The sequence below is a fragment of the Theropithecus gelada genome, chromosome 1, assembly GCF_003255815.1.
Source record: "Theropithecus gelada isolate Dixy chromosome 1, Tgel_1.0, whole genome shotgun sequence".
Classification (NCBI taxonomy): domain Eukaryota; kingdom Metazoa; phylum Chordata; class Mammalia; order Primates; family Cercopithecidae; genus Theropithecus; species Theropithecus gelada.
Genome location: NC_037668.1, coordinates 218386157 through 218407716, shown reverse-complemented (window position 1 = coordinate 218407716; position 21560 = coordinate 218386157). Strand labels below are relative to the sequence as shown.

At 41.4% G+C, this 21560-nt stretch overlaps 1 protein-coding gene across 4 annotated transcripts in view; it reads right to left on the bottom strand.

The window, feature by feature from the left end:
• Positions 1 to 21560, bottom strand: part of CATSPERE (catsper channel auxiliary subunit epsilon) — a 181102-nt gene that overhangs the window by 8243 nt on the left and 151299 nt on the right. For 3 of the 4 annotated variants that reach the window (XM_025391765.1, XM_025391780.1, XM_025391790.1), the window contains one exon: positions 15772 to 15929. The exons of the other annotated variant lie outside the window; for it this stretch is intronic. In XM_025391765.1, the coding sequence (XP_025247550.1) occupies positions 15772 to 15929 (158 nt within the window). The remainder of the gene's footprint in view (positions 1 to 15771; positions 15930 to 21560) is intronic. 4 annotated transcript variants of the gene reach the window in all.

Sequence of the window (21560 nt, the reverse complement as noted above, 5' to 3'; positions counted from 1 at the left end):
TAGCCAGGTGTGGGGGTCTGCGCCTGTAGTCCCAGCTACTCGCGAGGCTGAGGTAGGAGAATTGCTTGAACCGGGGAGGCGTAGGTTGCAGTAAGCGGAGATCGCACCACTGCACTTCAGCCTGGGCAGCAGAGCGAGACTCCATCACACACACACAAAAAGTGAGTGATGTAGACACCTGTCACGGGAATGTTCACAGCATGGCAAAGGGGCTTGTGTTGGGTCCTAAAGGTTGGAGTTTAAGGATGAAGGGCTAGCGCATTCCGGGTATAGGGAGAGATGAGCAAAGGTTTGGAAATGGGAATGAATTTGTGAGGTTTAAGGGATGATGAGGAAATATCTTGGTGCATGTAGAGGGAAGTAGTGGGGGTTTTGTGTGTGTGTGTGTGTGTGTGCACGCTCATGCCTGCACATGTGCCCTCCAGAGGGCTTTAATGAAAGGCTTAGGAATTTTGACTTTACCCTTTTTGTATAAAGGAGTCATGACTGTTTTTGAATTTAATTCAATAGCAGTTTGTAAAGTGATTTGGAATAGAGAGATTAGATGTAAGTGGGCCATATGGAAACATTATACACAGTAGTGAACAACCCAGTTCTGTGATAATGAGGTCTAGACTTGGGTAGAGGCGATTGTGACTGAAAAGAGGGCCAAGCTGACCTTTGATAGAATGAAATTGTGATGGAATCAGCATGGAATAAGTGCAGTTGGAACTTTACGGTTTAAAAGTTGTTAGATGTAGTATTGTCAAATGGACTGAGTTGGTTGATAGTGTAGTTTAGGTATTCTGTATCCTTACTGATTTTCTCTCTACTTGTCCTATCAATTTCTGAGAAAGGAGTGTTGAAATCAACTGTACTTAGGGGTTTGCTGTTTCTCTGTTTAGTTCTATCCGTTTTTGTTTCATGTATTTTGAAGCATGTATTTAGGATTATTATACCTTCTTTATCACTATGTAATGAGTCTCTTTATACCTTCCTTGTTCTGAATTCCTGTTATCTGCTATTAATATGGCCAATCTGGCTTTCTTTTGACTACTATTAGCATGGTTTATCTTTTTTTTATCCTTTTACTTTTAATCAATCTGTGTCTTCATATTTAATATGGGCTACTGGTAGACAGTCTGTAGTTAGGTCTTATATTTTTATCCAATATGATAATTTCTGTTCTATAATTGGGATATTTAGACCATTTGTATTTAATGTAATTGTTGATATCTTTAAAGTTAAATCTACAGTCTTGCTATTTGTTTGCTATCTTAAGTTGTTATGTATTTTTAAGTTATATATTTTGTTTTCCTTTCTCCTTTTCTTCTGTCCTTTTTTGTATTAATAAAGTATTTTTCAATGATTCCACATTATCTCCCCTATTAGTTTTTATAGGTTTGTATCTTTTTCTAATGTGGTTGGTATACAATATCAATCATTAATTTGTCACATTTTTCTGGCAAATAATATACCATTTAGTGGCTCACTGCAACCTCCGCCTCCCAGGTTCAAGTGATTCTCCTGCCTCAGCTTCCCAAGTAGCTGGCATTACAGGTGTGCACCACCATGCCTGACTAATTTTTGAATTTTTAGTAGAGAAGGAGATTCACTATGTTGGTCAGGCTGGTCTCAAACTCCTGACCTTATGATCCGCCCGCTTCGGCCTTCCAAAGTGCTGGGATTACAGGTGTGAGCCACCGCACCTGGCCACACAAATTTTCTTTAACTATTTTTGCTTTTTTTTTTTTTTTTTTAACCTTTTGAGACAGGTTCTCACTCTATCACCCAGGTTAGAGTGCAGCGGCACCATCACAGCTCACTGCAGCTTCAACTTCCCAGGCTCAACCAATCCTCCCACCTCAGCCTCATTTGGGTGAATACCAGTGAGTACCACTGCTGGGTCGTACAGTAAGAGTATGTTTAGTTTTGTAAGAAACTGCCACACAACTGTCTTCCAAAGTGGCTGCACCATTTGGGCTTCTATCAGCAATGAATGAGAGTTCCTGATGTTCCATATCCTTGTCAGATTTGATATTGTCAGTGTTCTGGATTTTGACCATTCTGGTAAGTGTGTAGTGGTATCTTATTGTTTTAATTTGCATTTTCTAATGACATAGGATGTTGAACATTTTTTTCATATGCTTTTTTGTCATCCATTTATCTTCTCTGGAGAGGTGTCTATTCAGATCTTTTGCCCATTTTAAAATCTGGTTATTTTCTTATTGTTGCGTTCTAAGCCTTCTTTGTATATTCTGGATACCAATTATTTACTGGATCTCTCTTTTGTAAGTATTTTCTCCCAGTGTGTGGCTTGTCTTCTCATTCTCTTGACATTGTCTTTCACAGAGCAGAAGTTTTTAATTTTAATGAAGTCCAACCTTTTTCAACGATTTATTTCATGGATCATACCATTGGTGTTTATCCAAAGAGTCATAGCCATATGCAAAGTTCATTAGTTTTTTTTCCTATATTAGTTATCTTCTATGAGTTTCAGAGTTTTGCATTTTATATTTAGGTCTATGATTTCTGTATTCCTTTTTTTTTTTTAATTTTAGAGATGGGATCTCGCAATGTTGAGCTTGAAGTTCTGGGTTCAAATGATCCTCCCCAACAGCCTCCTGGGTAGCTGGTACTACAGGCATGCAACACCATGCCCAGCTGTAAGACTTTACTGCGGGGTTATGTTGCAAGCATAACCCAGTTCTTATCATGCTCCATCTCAACAAACACGTTGTTTCTAGACAGATTTAGATGCTACCAAGTTCTAGAGAGCAATACGAAGTCAGACTCAGGAGAGGAAGGGTCACACAGAAAAATACTGCAGAATTTTGCCAACTCATATAAGCAATACCCTAAGAATATGTATAGAAAAATGAATTCTGAGAGTGTTAGACCAAGGAAGTGAAAGCATAACTAGGTCATATTCGATTGTTGATACGAATGCATTAAATGAACTTGCGAGGACAGCCACCCTTTATTATAATGTATAGAAATAAGTAGAAAGACTTAGAGAAAGGGAAATACTGGAGTGAACTGATCAGATGTGAACTACTCATTCTCCCTGAGATAGGACCCATACGATACTCCATTCACCATGGCATTGAGAACTACATCAGTGACAGAAACACCAACGGTGTTGATCCCGGAACACTTAACAGTAAACTTCCTGCATGCTAACCTTCATCTCAAAGTTTCCTTTCCAGGGAACCTGCAACACCTAGAATAACTCAATTTAAGTTTTTTGGTTGAACTGTTCAGAAGACTGATGAGTTTTGGGGACTGATAGAATATTATGAGATTAATCAATAGTGGCTATCTCCCCCCACAATGTATTCTCATCAAAGAAGCAAATCCATACCACCCTCAGCATCTGATAAGCAGCCATTCATTTAGCAAATTATTCCCTCCTCCCCACACCACTATCATGTAAACCTTTAACAAACTGCTGTTCCAACCTGAAGGAGTTTTGAATTCCAGACACTTAAATATATTACACTGTACAGAAAACAGTAAAACTCAAAAAGTACATGTGATGCGGGAGCTTTCACCACCATCCCTCAACACTCTGATACCTGCAGAGCAAAGAACATGAGCTTTGCTATCAGACTGACTGAGGCTCAAGTCTGGTTTCACTACATTGTCTGTGGCCCTGGGCGAGAAACCCAGCAGGCAGAAAGGAGCAGAGGCCGTTTGCTTTCACCGGGGGAATACTGTAATCCACTTCCCTTCTTCCTTCAGGACCACATCCACTCTATGATCCTGCTGTCATGGAGTTTGTTTTTATCATCATCTTATAGAACATCATGCTGGTCCACTATACTGATGATACATGACCTGGAGGGCAGGAGGTAGCAGATACTGCAGATATACTAGTAAGATAAAGGAGACAAGGCCAAGTGTCGTGGCCTTGTCGTGGCCATTACAGGTGTAATGCCAGCAGTTTGGAATGCCAGCAGTTTGGGAGACTGAGGCAGGTGGATTGCTTGAGGTCAGGAGTTTGAGACCAGCTTGGCCAACATGGCAAAATCCCGTTTCTACTAAAAATACAAAAATTAGCCAGGCATGGTGGTGCATGCTTGGAATCCCGGCAATTCGGGAGGCTGAGGCACAAGAATTGCTTGAGCTTGGGAGGCAGGGGTTGCATTGAGCTGAGATCAAGCCACTGTACTCCAGCCTGGACCACAGACCAAGACTGTGTCTCAAAAACAAAAGATAAAGGAGACAAGGCCAAGTCTGCTGGCTCCCACCTGTAATCCCAGCACTTTGGGAGGATTGACTGAGGCAAGGAGTTCAAGACCAGGCTGGGCAACATAGCAAGACCTTGTCCCTACCAAAAAAAAAAAAAAAAGAGAGAAATCCCACGAGTTGTGGGGTACATGATGCTCTGTTGAGAGTCAAAGACAAGTTCCTGCTTTTTATACTTCTTCCACAAGAAAGGGATGTGCCTTTTTATGGCACACTTTGGATTTTGGAGGCAACATATACCACACATAATTCGGATGTGCTTCTCCAAAGATGCAGAGGGACCTGAAAGTCAGCCAGAATGGGGTCCAGGGTGAAGAGCCTGTCTAGATGGTCCAGGTGATGCAAACAGGGCTGAGATCTCGCTCTTATGACCTAACAGATCTAAAGATGCTTGATATGTCTGTGGCAGATGAGGAGGCTGTGTGATTGTGGAAGTTCTGATGGGGGAATATCAGCAGATGCCTCTACAGTTTTGAAGCAAACGCAAGTACTCTTGGGCAAGTAACAGTTCTCTTGAGAAACAGCTCATGGTTTAGTTACTGGCAGAAACTGAACTTCTGACCCCCAAACACCAAGTAACCATGAAACCTGGGTTGCCTCTCATAGCTGAGTGTTAGTCTTATCTCTAACACCAGGAAGTCGAAAGTGCTCAAATGAACTCTGTCACGAAGTGTAAGTACAGAACTGGTCTTGGGATGCCGAAATGCACAAATAAGCATGTGAATAGCTGACTCAGCTCCCGTTTGCCTAGATGTTGGGAGTTCCCCACTGACTATAAAGAAAAAAATATGAGAAAGATTTACAGATTGCTCTGAATCCAGATGTGGACAGCCGTGGCACTATAGCTCCATCCACATGTAATCGTGAGGAACAGTGGAGAAGAAAAGGCCTCCGAGCATAAAAATCTTCAAGTACGATAATTTTCCCACTTTTCCTAATAGGAGAGGTGGCCTGAGGCATAATCACGGGCAGGGGTAAATATGTGGCGACATGGCCAGGACTTGGAAAAAACAAGAGTTGATGAGAAGAAATATGAGGGAAAAGCATGTAGATGAAATTCTTAGAATGAGACCAATATATCTGAATTTTGGGGTTTTATGTGAATGTTTATCAAAACACCTTTACTAGAGAGGAAGCTCTTACCTTATCACCTGAGCACCACATGGTTGGCCTCTTTCCCCAGCTACTCGAATGCTTGCTCATGGGCTCATAAACAATGTGGCTGTGGTGCCTAGGATGGCCTTATAAGCACAGATTTCCCTTACCAAGGATGGCCTGGATACCACCACTACAAAATACCATACAGTAGTCCCCCTTTATCCACAGAGGACAGTTCCAAGACCCCCAGTAGATGCCCGAAACCATGGATAGTACCAGACCCTACATATAACTATGTTTTTCCTATACATACAAACGTATGATAGAGTTTAATTTATAAATGAGGCACAATAAGAGCTGAACAATAACTAGTAATAAAACAGAACAATTATAACAACATGACAGAATCACTACTTTTGCACTTTGTGGCCATTACAAAGTAAAGTAAGGGTTACGGGAACACAACAGTATTGCTTTAACGCTACAATGGATCTGATAGCCAGGATGGCTATTAAGTGACTATCGGGCAAGTTGTGCACATCGCACTGATGGACCAGACAGAGATCATTCACATCCCAGGCTGGACGAGGTGGGACAGTGCTACATTTCATCATGTTGCTCAGAATGGCATGCAATTTAAAATCTATGAATTGTTTACCTCTGGAATTTTCCATCTCATATTTTTGGACCACTGTTGATTACAAGTAAGTGAAATCACGGAAAGTGAAACTGGATCAGGAGAAATAGCAGGCAGGTATACCTTGTTTCGTTGAGTTTCACTTTATTGTGCTTCGCAGATACTATGCATGGTACCAATAGACTTGCTCAACACAGGATTACCACAAACCTTCCATTTTTATAAACATGTGCTTGCTTTGTGTCTATCACATTTTGGTAATTCTCACAGTACTTCAATTTTTTTTTTTTTTTTTTTAACAGAGTCTTGCTCTGTCGTCAGGCTGAAGTGCAGTGGCATAGTCACAGCTCTCTGCAGCCTTGACCTTCTGGGCTCAAGTGATTGTCCCTCTTAGCCTTCTGAGTAGGTAGGACTACAGACACATGCCACCATGCTCAGATAATATTTTTTTAAAAAATTGTTGTAGTGATGGGATCTCACTATGTTGCCCAGGTGGGTCTTGAACTCCTGGCTTCAAGCTATTATCTCGCTTTGGCCTCCCAAAGTGTCAGCCTTTTTCATTATTATTCTATCTGTTATAGGATCTGTGGTCAGTGATCTCTGATGTTACTACTGAAAGTGTCCTGGTGCACCATGAACTGCGACCATATACGATAGTGGACTTAATGTTATGTATGCTCTGACTGCTCGCTGACCTCCATGCCCCATCTCTCCAATCAGCCTCCCTACTCCCTGAGACACAGCAATATTGAAATTAGGCCAATGAATAACCTTAAAATAGCCTCTACGTGTTCAAGTATAAGGAAGAGGCACATGTCTCTCACTCTAAATCAAAAGCTAGAAATGATTAAGCTTCGTGAGGAAGGGATGTTGAAAGTTGAGACAGGCTGAAAGCTTGGCCTCTTGCACCAACAGCCACATCGTGAATGCAAAGTTTCTGCAGGAAAATTAAAAGTGCTACTCTAGTGAACACATGAATGGTAAGACAGTGAAACAGCCTTATTACTGATACAGAGAAAGTTTGAATGGTCTGGACAGATAATCAAACCAGCCACAACATCCCTTAAACCAAAGCCTAATTTAGAGCAAGGTCCTAGCTCTCTTCAATTCTAGAAGGCTGAGAGAAGTGAAGAAGCTGCAGAAGGAAGGTTTGAAGCTAGAAGAGGTTGATTTATGAGGTTTAAGGAAAGAAGCCATCTGCAAAACATAAAATTACATGGCGAAGCAGCAGGTGCTGATGGAGAGGCTGCAGCAATGATCCAGAAGATCTAGCTAAGATGACTGATGAAGGTGGCTACCTTCCACAACCGATTTTCAGTGTGGATGAAGCAGATTTCTGTTGGAAGAAGATGCCATCTAGGACTTTCTTTTTTTGTTTTTGTTTTTTTTTTGAGGTGGAATTTTGCCCTTGTTGCCCAGGCTGGAGTGCAGTGGCGTGATCTTGGCTCACTGCAACCTCCACCTCCTGGGTTCAAGCGAGTCTCCTGCCTCAGCCTCCCAGGTAGCTGGGATTACAGGTGCCTACCACCACACCTGGCTAATTTTGTATTTTTAGTAGAGATATGGTTTCACAATGTTGGTCAGGCTGGTCTCGAACTCCTGACCTCAGGCGATCACCCACCTCAGCCTCCCAAAGTGCTGGGATTACAGGTGTGAGCCACCATGCCCGGCCTCACCTAGAACTTTCACAGCTAGAGAAGAGAAATCAGTACCTGGCTTCAGAGCTTCAAAGGATAAGCTGACTTTCTTGTTAGGGGCTAATGTAGCTGATGATTTTAAGTTAAAGCCAGCACTCATTTACCATTCCAAAAATTCTAGGGCCCTTCAGAAGTATGGTAAGTCTACTCTGCCTGTGCTCTTTAAGTGGAATAACAAAGCCTGGATGACAGCATGTCTGTTTACAGAATGCTTTACTCACTATTTTTTTTTTTTTTTTTTTTGAGACGGAGTCTCGCTCTGCCGCCCAGGCTGGAGTGCAGTGGCCGGATCTCTGCTCACTGCAAGCTCCGCCTCCCGGGTTCACGCCATTCTCCTGCCTCAGCCTTCCGAGTAGCTGGGACTACAGGCGCCCGCCACCGCGCCCGGCTAGTTTTTTGTATTTTTTAGTAGAGACGGGGTTTCACCATGTTAGCCAGGATGGTCTCGATCTCCTGACCTCGTGATCCGCCCGTCTCGGCCTCCCAAAGTGCTGGGATTACAGGCTTGAGCCACCGCGCCCGGCCTTTACTCACTATTTTAAGCCCACTGTTGAGACCTACTCTCAGAAAAAAAAAAAAAAAAAAAAAAAAAAAAGATTCCTCTCAAAACATTACTACTTGGCTGGGCATGGTGACTCACACCTGTAATCCCAGCACTTTGGGAGGCTGAGGCAGGAGGATTGCTTGAGCCCAGGAGTTTGAAACCAGATTGGGCAACAGAACCAGATCCTCTCTCTTATTTTAAAAAGTAAAAAAAAAAAAAAAAAAATAGGCCGGGCGTGGTGGCTCATACCTGTAATCCCAGCACTTTGGAAGGCCAAGGCGGGTGGATCACAAGGTCAAGAGATCGAGACCATCCTGGCCAACATGGTGAAACCTTGTCTCTACTAAAAATACAAAAATTAGCTGGGTGTGGTGGCACATGCCTGTAGTCCCAGCTACTCGGGAGGCTGAGGCAGGAGAATCGCTTAAACCCTGGAGGTGGAGGTTGCAGTGAGCCGAGATCGTGCCACTGCACTTCAGCCTGGCAACAGAGCGAGACTCTGTCTAAAAAACAATAATAATAATAAAAATAACCCCCCAAAAAACAAAATATTACTATTCATTGACAATGCACCTGGTCACCCAAGAGCTCAGATGGAGATGTTCAAGGAGATCAATGTCGTTTTCATGCCTATCATGCCTACTAACACAATATTCATTCCGCAGCCCATGATCAACCAGTAAGTTTGACTTCCAAGTCTTGCTATTTAAGAATTACATCTCATAAGTCTATAGCTGCCATGGATAGTAAATCCTCTGATGTATCTGGACCAAATAAATTGAAAACCTGGAAAGTATTCACCATTCTAGATGCCACTGAGAACATTCATGATCATGGGAGAAGGTAAAAACATCATTAGCAGGAGTTTGGAAGAAGTTGACTCTAACCCTCATGATGGCTTTGAGGGACTCAAGACTTCAGTGGAGGAAATCACTGCAGATGTGGCAGAAATAGCAAGAGAGGTAGAATTAGAAGTGGAGCCTGAAGATGGAACTGAATTGCCGCAATGTCGTGATAAAACTTGAATGGATGATAGTGCTTTGCTTCTCATAAATGAGCAAAGAAAGTGGTTTCTTTCTTTCTTTTTTTCTTTTTCTTTGATGGACTCTTGCTCTGTCGCCTAGGCCAGAGTGCAATGGCGCAATCTCGGCTCACTTAAACCTCCACCTCCCGGGTTCAAGCGATTCTCCTGCCTCAGCCTCCCAAGTAGCTAGGGTTACAGGCGCCCACCACCAAACCTGGCTAATTTTTGGTATTTTTAGCAGAGATGGATTTTCGCCATCCAGGCTGGTCTCGAACTCCTGACTTCAAGTGATCCACCTGCCTGTGCCTCCCAAAGTGCTAGGATTACAGGCATGAGCCACCGCGCCCAGCGGTGCTTTCTTGAGATCAGATCTACTCCCGGTGAAGTTGCTGTAAATACTGTTGAAATAACAAAGTGTTTATCATATTACATACGTTTAGTTGATAAAGCAGTGGCAAGATTTGAGAGGACTGACTGCAGTTTTGAAAGTTCCACTGTGCGTAAAGTGCTGCCAAACAGCATGGCGTGCTACATTGAAATCTCTCATGAAAGGAATGGCTGCAGCAAAGTTCACTGTTGCCTTATTTTAAGAAACTGCCACAGCCACCCCAACCTTCAGCAACCACCACCCCAATTAGTCAGCATCCATCAACACTGAGGCAAGACCTTCCACCAACAAAAAGATTATGACTTGCTAAAAGCGCAGATGATTGTTGGCATTTTTTAGCAACAAAGTATTTTTAAAATTAAGCTAGTTATATATTTTTTACACAATGTGCAATGCTGTTGCACACTTAATAGGCTACAGTATAGTGTAAACATAAGATTTGTACGCATTGGGAAACCAAAAAATTCACATGACTCGCTTTACTGCGGGGGTCTGGAACTAAACCTACAGTATCTCTGGGGTGTGCCTGTATTTGGCAGTGGCAGCAACCAACCAAAGCCTTCTGTGTGTGTGAATCCAGAGGTATCAGACAGCCATCTGGTGACAGGTTGATTATGGCATGGAGGGGACAGTGATTTATTCTTTCTGTGACAATTCTGGGATTTGAATTTGCCTTTTCTACAAAGCCTCTGCCTGCAACACCACACAGGGATATAACGAGCGTCATGTGTATTTTCATGTTATCCCCACAAGATTGCTTCTAGCCAAGGAACTCATTTTATAGCAAAAGAAGGCAGCGAGGTGGTGGCTCACACCTGTAATCCTAGAACTCTGGGAGGCCAAGGTGGGCAGATCACCCGAGGTCAGGAGTTCGAGACCAGCCTGGCCAGCATGGCAAAACCTCATCTATACTAAAAATATAAAAATTAAACAGGCGTGGTGGTGGGTGCCTGTAGTCTCAGCTACTTGGGAGGCTGAGGCATGAGAATAGCTTGAATCTGGGAGGTGGAGGTTGCAGTGAACTGAAATCATGCCACTGCACTGCACTTCAGCCTGGGTGACAGAGCAAGACTCAGTCTCAAAAAAAAAAAAAAAAATAATAATAATAATAATAATAAGGCAAAGGGCTGATACACATGTAATTCACTGGCCTCACAGAATAGTAGCATGGACTTTTAAGGCTGCTATTTATTATGAGGGTAACCATAATTACTGGCTACCTAGGACACTTTTGGTATTACACCTGCTGCTTGGGTGTAAATGTTAATAAAGCTTTATTTTACTCGCAGAAGTGCTCTGTTATGGATGATTATATTGTAAAGCTGTGAAGCTAGCAGGAAAGGTTATCTGTGAGGTTGGGGAATTCTTTCAATGAAGTAAGTACTTTTGTCAGTGAGTAAGATTTGGAGGTGTTTCTCCCACAGCCAGAATATGGGAATCTAAGAACCAAGTGATGGAACTGGGAGTGGAATTTCACGATTTCACTTATGGCCCCAGGAATGTACAGATAGGGATTGCTAAGAGCTCAGATTCCTTAGTAGTGAAAATTGACAGCCTGGCCAACATGGTGAAACCCTGTCTCTACTAAAAATACAAAAATTAGCCAGTCGTGTTGGCACATGTCTGTAATCCCAGCTACTTAGGAGGCTGAAGCAGGAGAATCTTTTGAACCCAGGAGGTGGAGGTTGCAGTGAACTGAGATCGCACCACTGCACTCCAGCCTGGGTGACAGAGTGAGACCCTGTCTCAAAACAAAACAAACAAAAAACAAAAACAAAAAAACCCACACACACACAGAAAATTAAGGTTATTCTAGGAAATAAACCTGAAATACTGGCTAAAGACATAGTGAACATAGGTTAGAAAATGGAGAAAATAAAAAATACTAACTATAGCTTCATGATCACATGTAGATACTAGGAATACAGTATCTGTACTTATTTTCTACCTAGCTGTCATCTATTTGAACTGATCTTTCTTTCTCCCATTTCCCCTGCTCTTTTATGTAAGGTGTGTTGGTAGTGGTAAACTCTGCCACCATAAAGGCCACAGGGTACAGAATAGGAAGGCAGGATCATGACAAAATTAAAGGAGGCCTGGGTATCATTTAGACTTTGGACTTGGGGCTAGCTGTGAGACTTCAGTTTGTTCTCTTTTGGGGGGCTAATAAGTACATTTGTGACTATGTAGGGTTAATGACACTATGGTAGGTGGAGATATTTGGAAGTTGAAGTTTTTTGGAAAAGTAAATGAGGATGTGGACTCTTGAGGACATTTGTTCTTTCCATTGACTAGTTTTCTTTTCGTGAATGTCATCTTTTGTTTAATCTGTGTATTGAGTTTTTAGTTAAGTTGATTATATTTTTTTGTTTTTAGAAATTTTCTCTGTTTCTTTCCAGGTCTTCTGGTCAGCTTGGATAGTTTCTTCTTTCATTGTACTTTCAGAGCTCTCTTGTAAATACACTTCAGCATTTAAGCTTACATATTTTGTATTCTGTATGTAATAAACCCAATATTGGAAGCTTTGTAGGTTGGTTTTGTGGATTGTTGTTTCTGTTGACCCTTGTTCATGATTTCTTCTTCTCTTATGTTTTGTTGGTTGGTGCTTTTCCTTTGGGAATTTTCTGAGGCTTGAGCTTAAAGCACAGTCCTCCAGAGGGGGGGGTATACATTTGCTTCTGCTGAGCATATTGGAGGCACTCATAGGCTGGGGCCACTTTAAATTTGTGGCTAGATTATTCTTTTTAGACAGTCAGCTAATATGAAATCCAGGCTTAAATCTATTCAGTGTACATTTGTAGTTAAAACTCTTAGGGAATAATTTTATTTTATTTTTTTAAATCTGGAGCCAGGATTGATTCAGGCATGTATTCTTGCCATCTTCCCTAAGGATTCTGCCCTTCAAAGCCTTAGGTTCTTTGATCTACTCTCCATCTCTGCTAGGGCCCCACACTTGTTCTCCTTTCTCCTACATGTTGCCTTGTGATCCAGGTCACTAGGGATACGCAGATAACCCTAGGGAGGATAGAGCGTCTTTAGATAACTCCAATAGGATGTAATGAATTTGCACTTTTTCGGAATTTCTGGCCTACAAATAATTCCCTCAGTTTCCCATCCATGTGGCCATGCATTTAAAAGGTGTATGCGTGTTAAATGTACTGTGCAGGAAAGGCTTTCCCTGAACACTATATCTGTCATATTGTAAGAAATATAATGCTATTTATATTTTTTAGATTCTAGCCTGAATTGTAGCCTATAAAATGATGTTCTTTCACTTGTTAAAATTTTATTTTTGGTTCACCATAAGATTATTGTCACTTATAGTGTCTCCCTAGGCACTGGGAGAGAATGTGTGTGCTCTGCAGGCATTGTAAGATGCGGCAGATCCTCCCCACTACCCACTCAACGTGCTTCTATTCTGAAGTGAATGAGAGATGGGAAACTGGAATCTTTCCTTTTCATAGTTGGTCTTAGTTCTGCTGAGCCTTTCACATGTGAACATCTTACACAACAAAGATGATTCTAGTGTTAAAAGACAAACAGCACCCATTTTTTCTACCACATGGCTTAAAATGTGGATCAAGTATTTCAATTGGGACAAAACGAAAGATCTGTTGAAATGTTGGTGGAACTACTGGCTCTACTGGACTCACTGAGAGATGCTATTTCAGTTTCTAGCATGACACCGTTTATAAGAAATCAAAAGTAATTTTGGCCACATACAATATTACCCTTACAAACTGACTTTAGATCCTAATTCCTAGATAAGCCAAGACTCCACTTTACTTATCTCTTGACTTGGGTTAATTAATAATTTTATTCACATTCTCCACTTGCTTATCTATTTTATGACTACTTGATCTATCAAATTCTGAGAAAGATATATTAAAGTCTCCTAATAAAACTGTGTTTTTGTCATATTCTTACCCTGTTTCTAATAGTTTTAGTCTCATGTATTGTCTGGCTTTTTGTTGGGTACATAAAATTCATGAATATTTTATCTTCCTTATGGATGATACCTCATATCACTATAAAATATCAGTTTTTTAGACCCATTTAATGTCTCCTGTTGTCAGTGCACCTGTAGGCATCCTCTTACCTTCCAACTTTCTAGATGAGAATTAGGCATAATACTTGTTCCCCCATCCCCAAACCAGGAGGCCCATGTTAGTTTCCCTGAGTAGTTTTCTGAAGCCCCTTCTTACTTGTGGGGAAGCATTCTTGTCCCCATGGCATTCGGAAAAGTCTCCTAGAAGAAATCCTCTCTGTTAGCCTTTCTTATGAACTCCCAGCCTTCTTTCGAAGGTGCCTTTGAATAGCTTAGAGGCTAATAGTGGAAATAACCAGTTTTGAGACACCCTCTTTTCAAATCCTGCATTGATAATCATGATTTTAGAACATGTTTGGGACATCTCTGTTAGTGACAGTCACCTTTAAATATCCTGTTTTACTGCATTTTTAAAAATTACCTTTCTATTTTTGTCTTCATTTTTCTTTTATTTGAATAACTCACTGGTCTGCCCCTTCCTCATCACCCCAAATTCCTTAACAGTGGGTGTCCCCTAAAGCCCTTCCATTCTCTATTTATAATCAGTCAGCTAACTTATGTACACTCCTTGAATCCCCATAGAAGGTACCCACATCTGTATTGTTAACTTTTTATCATCAGCTCTTCCTTTCCACTCCGGGCCGAGATTAGAAATCTTAACTGTTGATAGGACATCTTCACCTAGATATCTCACTGTCCTCTCAAATTCAAAGTCAGAACTCTTATCTCAACACCTCACCCAAAGTAAAACCACCCCATTACCTATTGTGGTCAAAGAAAATACCATTATTTTAATCACCTGGTCTAGAAAACATGAAACTATATCGAGTACTTTTTTACTTGCCACGTTATGTTGATATAATCTCTCGCCATCAGACTCTTTTTTCCCTTCTTTCCATTCTTACTGCCACTAGGCCTTCCTTTGACCTCTTTCCTTGTTAACGTCACTCTTCTCCATTATCCACGTAGAGTTCATTTTTACTTTAATTTTAATTTTATTTTTTTGAGAGGGAGTTTCACTCTTGTTGCCCAGCCTGGAGTGCAATGGCGCAATCTCAGCTCACCGCAACCTCTGGCTCCCGGGCTCAAGCGATTCTCCTGCCTCAGCCTTCCGAGTAGCTGGGATTACAGGCATGCGCCACCACGCCTGGCTAATTTTGTATTTTAGTGGAGACGGGGTTTCTCCTTGTTGGTCAAGCTAGTCTCGAATTCCCAACCTCAGGTGATCCTCCCGCCTCAGCCTCCCAGAGTGCTGGGATTACAGATGTGAGCCACCGCGCCTGGCCTGTTTTTCTTCCGTACCATTCTTTATGCTATTCTCAGGCTAATTTCCCTTGAACTATGCTTTCATCACACCGCTTTCCTTGTGAAGACACTAATGAAGGTCTCTAGGACATGGGCTGAAATTTACTTAAACATTATGAATTGTTGTAAGTTTGTCTCCCTCCTTTGTTTTCTACCTTCCTCATTCAGGGCACTTTTTGCCTTCCTTTGTGACTCCACAGGCCGTAGACAATATGCTAACCTTTTGCTAACATTTAGCTGCATTCCGTCATCAGTGTGATTTCTTTCACTGGAAGCCTCTGTCCCAGTCTTCTGGCAACGTAAATTCTACTGATGTTCTGTGTTCCCCAGAAAGTTTTCTTTTACTGCTCAAAAGAGCATTAATCTTTCCCATCTCTGAATTACTATTGTGCCTGTCAATAATGCAAATAATTATATTTGAAAAATATCTCCTGTATTTTGCTCTGATTTAACTTTTCTTGGCTTTTATGTGTACCCCTCCCCCCACTCCTCCTTCTCCAGGCAGCTTAATTGTAAATACTTTGAAGGATGAGACTGTGCTTATATTTGGATCTTTCATGGCAACTGAACCCAGGAAAGTCCTCAGAATGTAACTGTAAATTGATTAATTTAATTAACACTTAACATAAAATCTTCTACCCACATAGAATGTTTCATGTGATTGCTACAAAATGAAAAAGCAAATATGTAAATAACAAGAATAACAATGATTGAATGTATAGGATGCATCAAATTAAAAAAATGAAGATTTCATTTTGAAGAACTAATGCTAACACTATTACAGTAACACATATATTCACCTATAGTTTGGATCCAGGATCTTCACACGAAATACATACATTCCAGAATGGCCCAGGGGCCAAAATATATGGTTGCCATTAGAACTGTTGATAATCTCGTATGGTTGATTTAAGTCTCCTGGTTTTCCCATAGCATAAGAAAAACAGTGTATATAGTTCTGAACAAGAAACAAAGACAAAAATTTTAAGGTCATTTTATGGCTCTGATAAGCAAAATTATAGTCTCATTTATCTTGAAAACTTATTTAGAGATGTAATGGCTATTCCCTTCTATTTTACCACTGTAGTGCTCTATATAGCCTTTTAAGAGTTACACTGGGTTAAAATTTGATAAAAAGTGATGCTTAGTGAAAGCAAATGTATTTATAAACAATTAAATTAGAGTGTTGAGAATATGTAAGCATATTATTTTTCTAAATCAACAAAATACAAAATGCTCCAAAGATGCTTAAGTGGGGACAGAAACGATTTCGATCACAAGGTACAGACACAACAGTCAAGATCGTACATCCTTGGGTTTTTATCTTCCCCTAGGATCTCCATTTAGCCCCATTACCATTACCATGTCTTTCTATGGGTCTCAAGATACAAAGTGTCTCCTGCCTGCCTTTTAAAAAACACAGATGAAACCAGCCTGTATTTTTAAAGGTTACTCTGTTAAAACAAACGCAATGAAAGCAAATGATTATTAAAACTTGCAGATACTGATCTTACTATTACATGGCATTGCTGCTGGGTTCTTTTAGATCCTGTATGTTTTCACACCCTACTTAAAGGACTCTTCCTCTGCCATTCTTGCTCTCTGAAAGCTTCTCATCTGAAGGAAACAGGAAGCCTTACAAGGTCATTACTTTGGATGTGTCTGAGCTTTTGTCTATCAACATCCTTCAAGGTTGCATGGTTTGGATGCATCCCTCAAAGCTCACGTGTTGGAAACTTGATCCCAAAAGTTGAGATGGGAAGTGAGGTCTAACGGGGCCAACCAGGGGTTTGGATCACAGGGGCGCTACCTTCATCAATGAGTTAATGCCGTTATCGTGGAGTGGGCTGCTTATAAAAGGATGAGTTCAGCCCGCCTTGCCTGGCCTCTCACTCGCCCTCACCCTCTCTCTCCTTTTGCCTTCTGCCATCTGATGATGCAGCAGGAAGGCCCTCACCAGATGCCAGCTCCTTGATCTTGGACTTCCCACCCTCCAGAATCATGAACCAATCAATTTCTATTTTTATAGATTGCCCAGCCTCTGGCATTCTGTTATAGCAGTACAACATGTACTAAGACAATGGTATTTTTCTTTTTTCTACATATCTTGAAACATTCCTCCTTCACGAACAACTTTCTAGTCAGTAGAGCTTTGTGATGAATCAGCTCTTGCACAGTCTCAAAGAGACTTCCTCATGGCAACTCCGTGGATGAAAATGTTATCATGATTAGATGGCAATAATGGTAAGCTCTAGAGGGAAGCTTACTGCATACTGCTATATCCTCAGTCTGGCACACGGTAGTCAAGATACATTTATTGAATTAATGTGTGTTTTGTTTTGGTTTTAGGGATGGAGTCTCGCTCTGTCACCTAGGCTGGAGTTCAGTGGCATGATCACAGCTCACGGAAGCTTCGATCTCCCAGGCTCAAGCAATCTTCCTGCCTCAGCCTCCCTAGAAGCTGGGACTATAGGCATGTGCCACCAAGCTTGGCTAATTTCTTTACCTTTTTTTTTTTTTTTTTTTTTTAAAGGAGATGGGCGTCTCACTATGTTGCCCAGATTTCTCTCGAACTTCTGGACTTAAGCAATCCTCCCACCTCAGCCTCCCAAAGTGCTGGGATTACAGGTATGAGCCACAATACTTGGCCTGAAATTTTTGAAAACTGTTTTATTCAGATGTGAGGTACAATTCTGATTATGCCTGCCCTTACTTACCTGGATATCATGAAATGTGAGGATACAGACATATCCTACATACTATTACTTCCATTCCAATAATCAATTACAGTCGTGTACTGCATAGCAATGTTTTGGTCACTGACAGAACACATATACAATAGTGGTCCCATAAGATTACAATGGAGCTGAAAAATTCCTATTGCACAAATACTTACCACTTCCTGACATTATTCAGTATAGCAATGTGCTGTTCATGTTTGCAGCCTGGGAGCAACAGGCTCTATCATAGCCTAGTTATATAGTAGGCTACACTGCCTACGTTTGTGTAAGTACCCTCTATGATGTTTGCATAATGACAGAATTGCCTAACGAAGCATTTCTCAGAACATGTTCCCATTGTTAAGTGATGTATGACTGTATTCTTCATTTATTCTAGGAGATGAAATAGTCATCAAAGTCTGTAGCTAATTTCACAGTATAACTTTAATTAAAGAATTCCAGTAGCACCTCTTCCTGAGAGCAATGTTTGTGGATATTTGTCTTTTTTTTTTCTGTCTGTCCAGAGTCCATCATCATTTTTAATAGAATGCTGATTCCTCTTGGATATCATCAGAGTGAGGGTAATTCCAAGTCCCCACCTTTCATTCCAGAAGCTGACAGGCACAGATTCTTTTGCTCCCAACCCCAGGACATAACTGAGGTGGTGGCAGGGCAACTCTACCAATCCAAGTTCTCTCCCAGGAATATGAATTAATAATGAGGGCTGCAACAATGAGAGGAATGTTTAGAGGTCGCTCATCAGAGTGCCCGTGCCCCAGCCAGGTTGAAGGACAATTGTTGGGAGTAATAAAATTTTAGGCTAAAATGCATTCCAGAAAAAAATGTAACATGTTACACGACTGAGTTCAGAGTAATATGCATAGGCCATCAAGATGAGGAGGAGTTTTACATGCATATATTACATGGTAAAAATGGAAATAAAAAATTAATTAAAAAAAAAAAAAGATCAGGAGGAGAAGTTGGCTTACCATTTATATTCTGGTAACCACAAGTATGAGTAGAGCCAAAAACCCAGTCTGACTAAATGGAGCAGAAGGCCCACTTGATACTCGGCTGTGTGTGCGCCCCTGGCTGGTTGCCTTGGCTGTGGGTTCCCTCCTCGGGTTAATGAAACTGTGATGTGAAAGAGCAGAGGAAGTAAATAGTAACCAGGGACAGGGAACACATGTGTCCAGCTCTACTTTGACAGACCTCTGGGAAAAGTCTGGAAGATATTTGTATAAAAAGCAAAGGAGGAGATCACCAGACGGACAGAGTTTTGTTGTGCGTAGAGTTGTATGGACCTGTACTGTCAAGGAATTTTCGGAGAAAACAGACTTGCCATAGATCCTTTGGCTTCAGTTAGAGTCATTATAAAGAATCTAAATGTGTTGCATGCCCATGTTGCCATACCTGCCCCGTCTGTGGCATCTTTCCGGGAAGGAAACCCCCAGGCAGCAGGGGAGGGACTCAGGAGACTGACTCACGTGCAGGGTGGTGCCAGCTGCAGAAGCTCCAGGAACACAGCTTGAGCAACCTGTGCTGAGCCGAGGAGGCTTTCACTGTGTGTTAGTTTGTTTTCTGTTGCTTATAACAGAATACTTGAAACGGAGTGATTTATAAGGAAAAGGAATTCACGCCTTTCCAAGGAGGCTGAGAAGTCCAAGGTTGAAGGGTTGCATCTGAGGGCCATCTTCCTAGTGGGGACTCTGCACAGTCCCAAAGTGTCACAGGACATCACATGGCAAGGGGGCGGAGCATGACAGCTCAGGTCTCTCTTCCTGTTCTTATAAAGCTGCCAGTCCCACTCCCGTGAAACCCACGAATCCATTATCCCGTTAATCCATGAATCTGTGAATGGATTAATCCACATTTGGGGGCTCTGCCTTCATCATCCAATCACCTCTTCAAGGCTCCCCCTCTCAATGCTGCCGCATTGGAGATGGAATTTTCACATGAGTTTTGGAAGGGACAAAAATTCAAAACACACTACCAGAACTGACTAATCATCCAGAGAAGGATTTTTGAAGGATTCTTGTGTATAGGCCACTGCATCCTTCGTTTGATAAAAGGCCAGGTTCAGGAGTGGGAACTTAGGAACAGAAGCCTCAATGGACACAGACCAGGACTAGTTATTCTAAGGGGAGAGATAAAGGCTGAATAATTCCTTCTCACTGAAAATTCCTCTATTTCCCTTCTTAGCAGGTCATTTTATTTTATGTAGGTGAATTATTCTATAATTACATTTTAATCATAAGTGGCATCCCTAAAACTCTTGATTATATTTAATTTGAAAATATTACTATATGTCTTGATAAACTCCAAAAATCATTTTGACATTGCTTTTTGAAAAATCTGTTTCTTCTAGCATTTCTTGCCTTTGTCTACCTTTCTGCCATTGTGGTCTGTAGCACTTTTATGAAACAATATGTTGGGTTAATGAAAAATAAGTAAAAGACTCATTTTTTAATGTATCCCCACTTGAAAATATAAAATACCTTATATTTTTTGGTGAAGCGTTCTTCCAGGTCAAAAATAAACTGTGAAACTTGTCTTACCAAGTTAGTTAATACATAGGTCCATGAACTTAATTGGAAAAGGACGTGGTATATTCCAAATATGTTCAGACGCTGTGCATATATCATACAACAAAGCATTGCCAGCAAAGACTTAATAGCCTTGTGTCATTATGTATTTTTGTATATAGACACACAGGAATATTTATATTGTTTCCTATTTCGTTATTTCCTAATGTGAATGATGATACCTGCTAACTCTTGCTTCTTTTTCTGTGTCGCTGCCAGAAAGATATCACTGCCTGATATTTCCTGTTACATTATTAAAACTCCCCCGTCCCTTGCCATTATTGTTTTTTCCCCCTTCTTTTTTCATGTGAAAGCCCTCTTGATCAAACCACCCAGCCTCTTAGAAAACAAATCTCCTGGCTGGGCGCGGTGGCTCATGCCTGTAAATCCCAGCACCACTTTGGGAGGCTGAGGCGGGTGGATCACCTGAGGTCAGGAGTTCGAGACCAGCCTGGCCAACACGGTGAAACCCTGACTCTACTAAAAATACAAAATTAGCCAGGCGTGGTGGCACGTCCCTGTAATCCCGGCTACTTGGGAGGCTGAGGCAGGAGAACTGCTTGAACCTGGGAGGTGGAGGTTGCAGTGAGCTGAGATTGTGCCATTGCACTCTAACCTGGGCAATAAGAGTGAAACTCTGTCTCAAAAAAAAAAAAAAAAAAAGGAAAAGAAAAAACAAATCTCCCCTAGCCTCATGCATTATACTCAATTTTTAGCCTTTTTAGCCAAGGACTTCCCTGTCTAGTATCTTCAGCCACTTCGAGAAACTCAAATCCGATTCTGTATTGTGTGGATGTAGACAAGCAGTCAGTACCCATATTCTCCCTTTCCTTCTCAACCTCCAACCTTACCAGGAGAACCTGTGAAAATGCCACTTTTGCTTATGAGTCCTTCAGTGTTTTCCCTAAGAATGTACAGTCCCCAGAGCTACTTCCCTGATTTTTTTTTTTTTTAAATGTAGGCGTCATTCATCCTTCTAGAATCAGAAGGACTATGTAGCAATCAGTGTGGCTCCAATGACCGGAAGCCTTTCTATTTCGTTGCAGGTATATGTTTCAGGAGGAAAGCAGCCCTGATTGCCATGTTGAGTTAAGATACAACGTAATAATGACACCCGTCAGTGAGAGTAGCCTCATTCACGAGGACATAACTCGTCTTTGCAGGTACCTGCTTTCTGTTCTATTCGGACTTCAGACTGAATTCACCCTTTCAGTGGGGAGCTTTAAGTTTCTCATGCAGTAGAATCGAATATGTAGGGCCTGGCGTGGGCACTCCAGAGTCTTT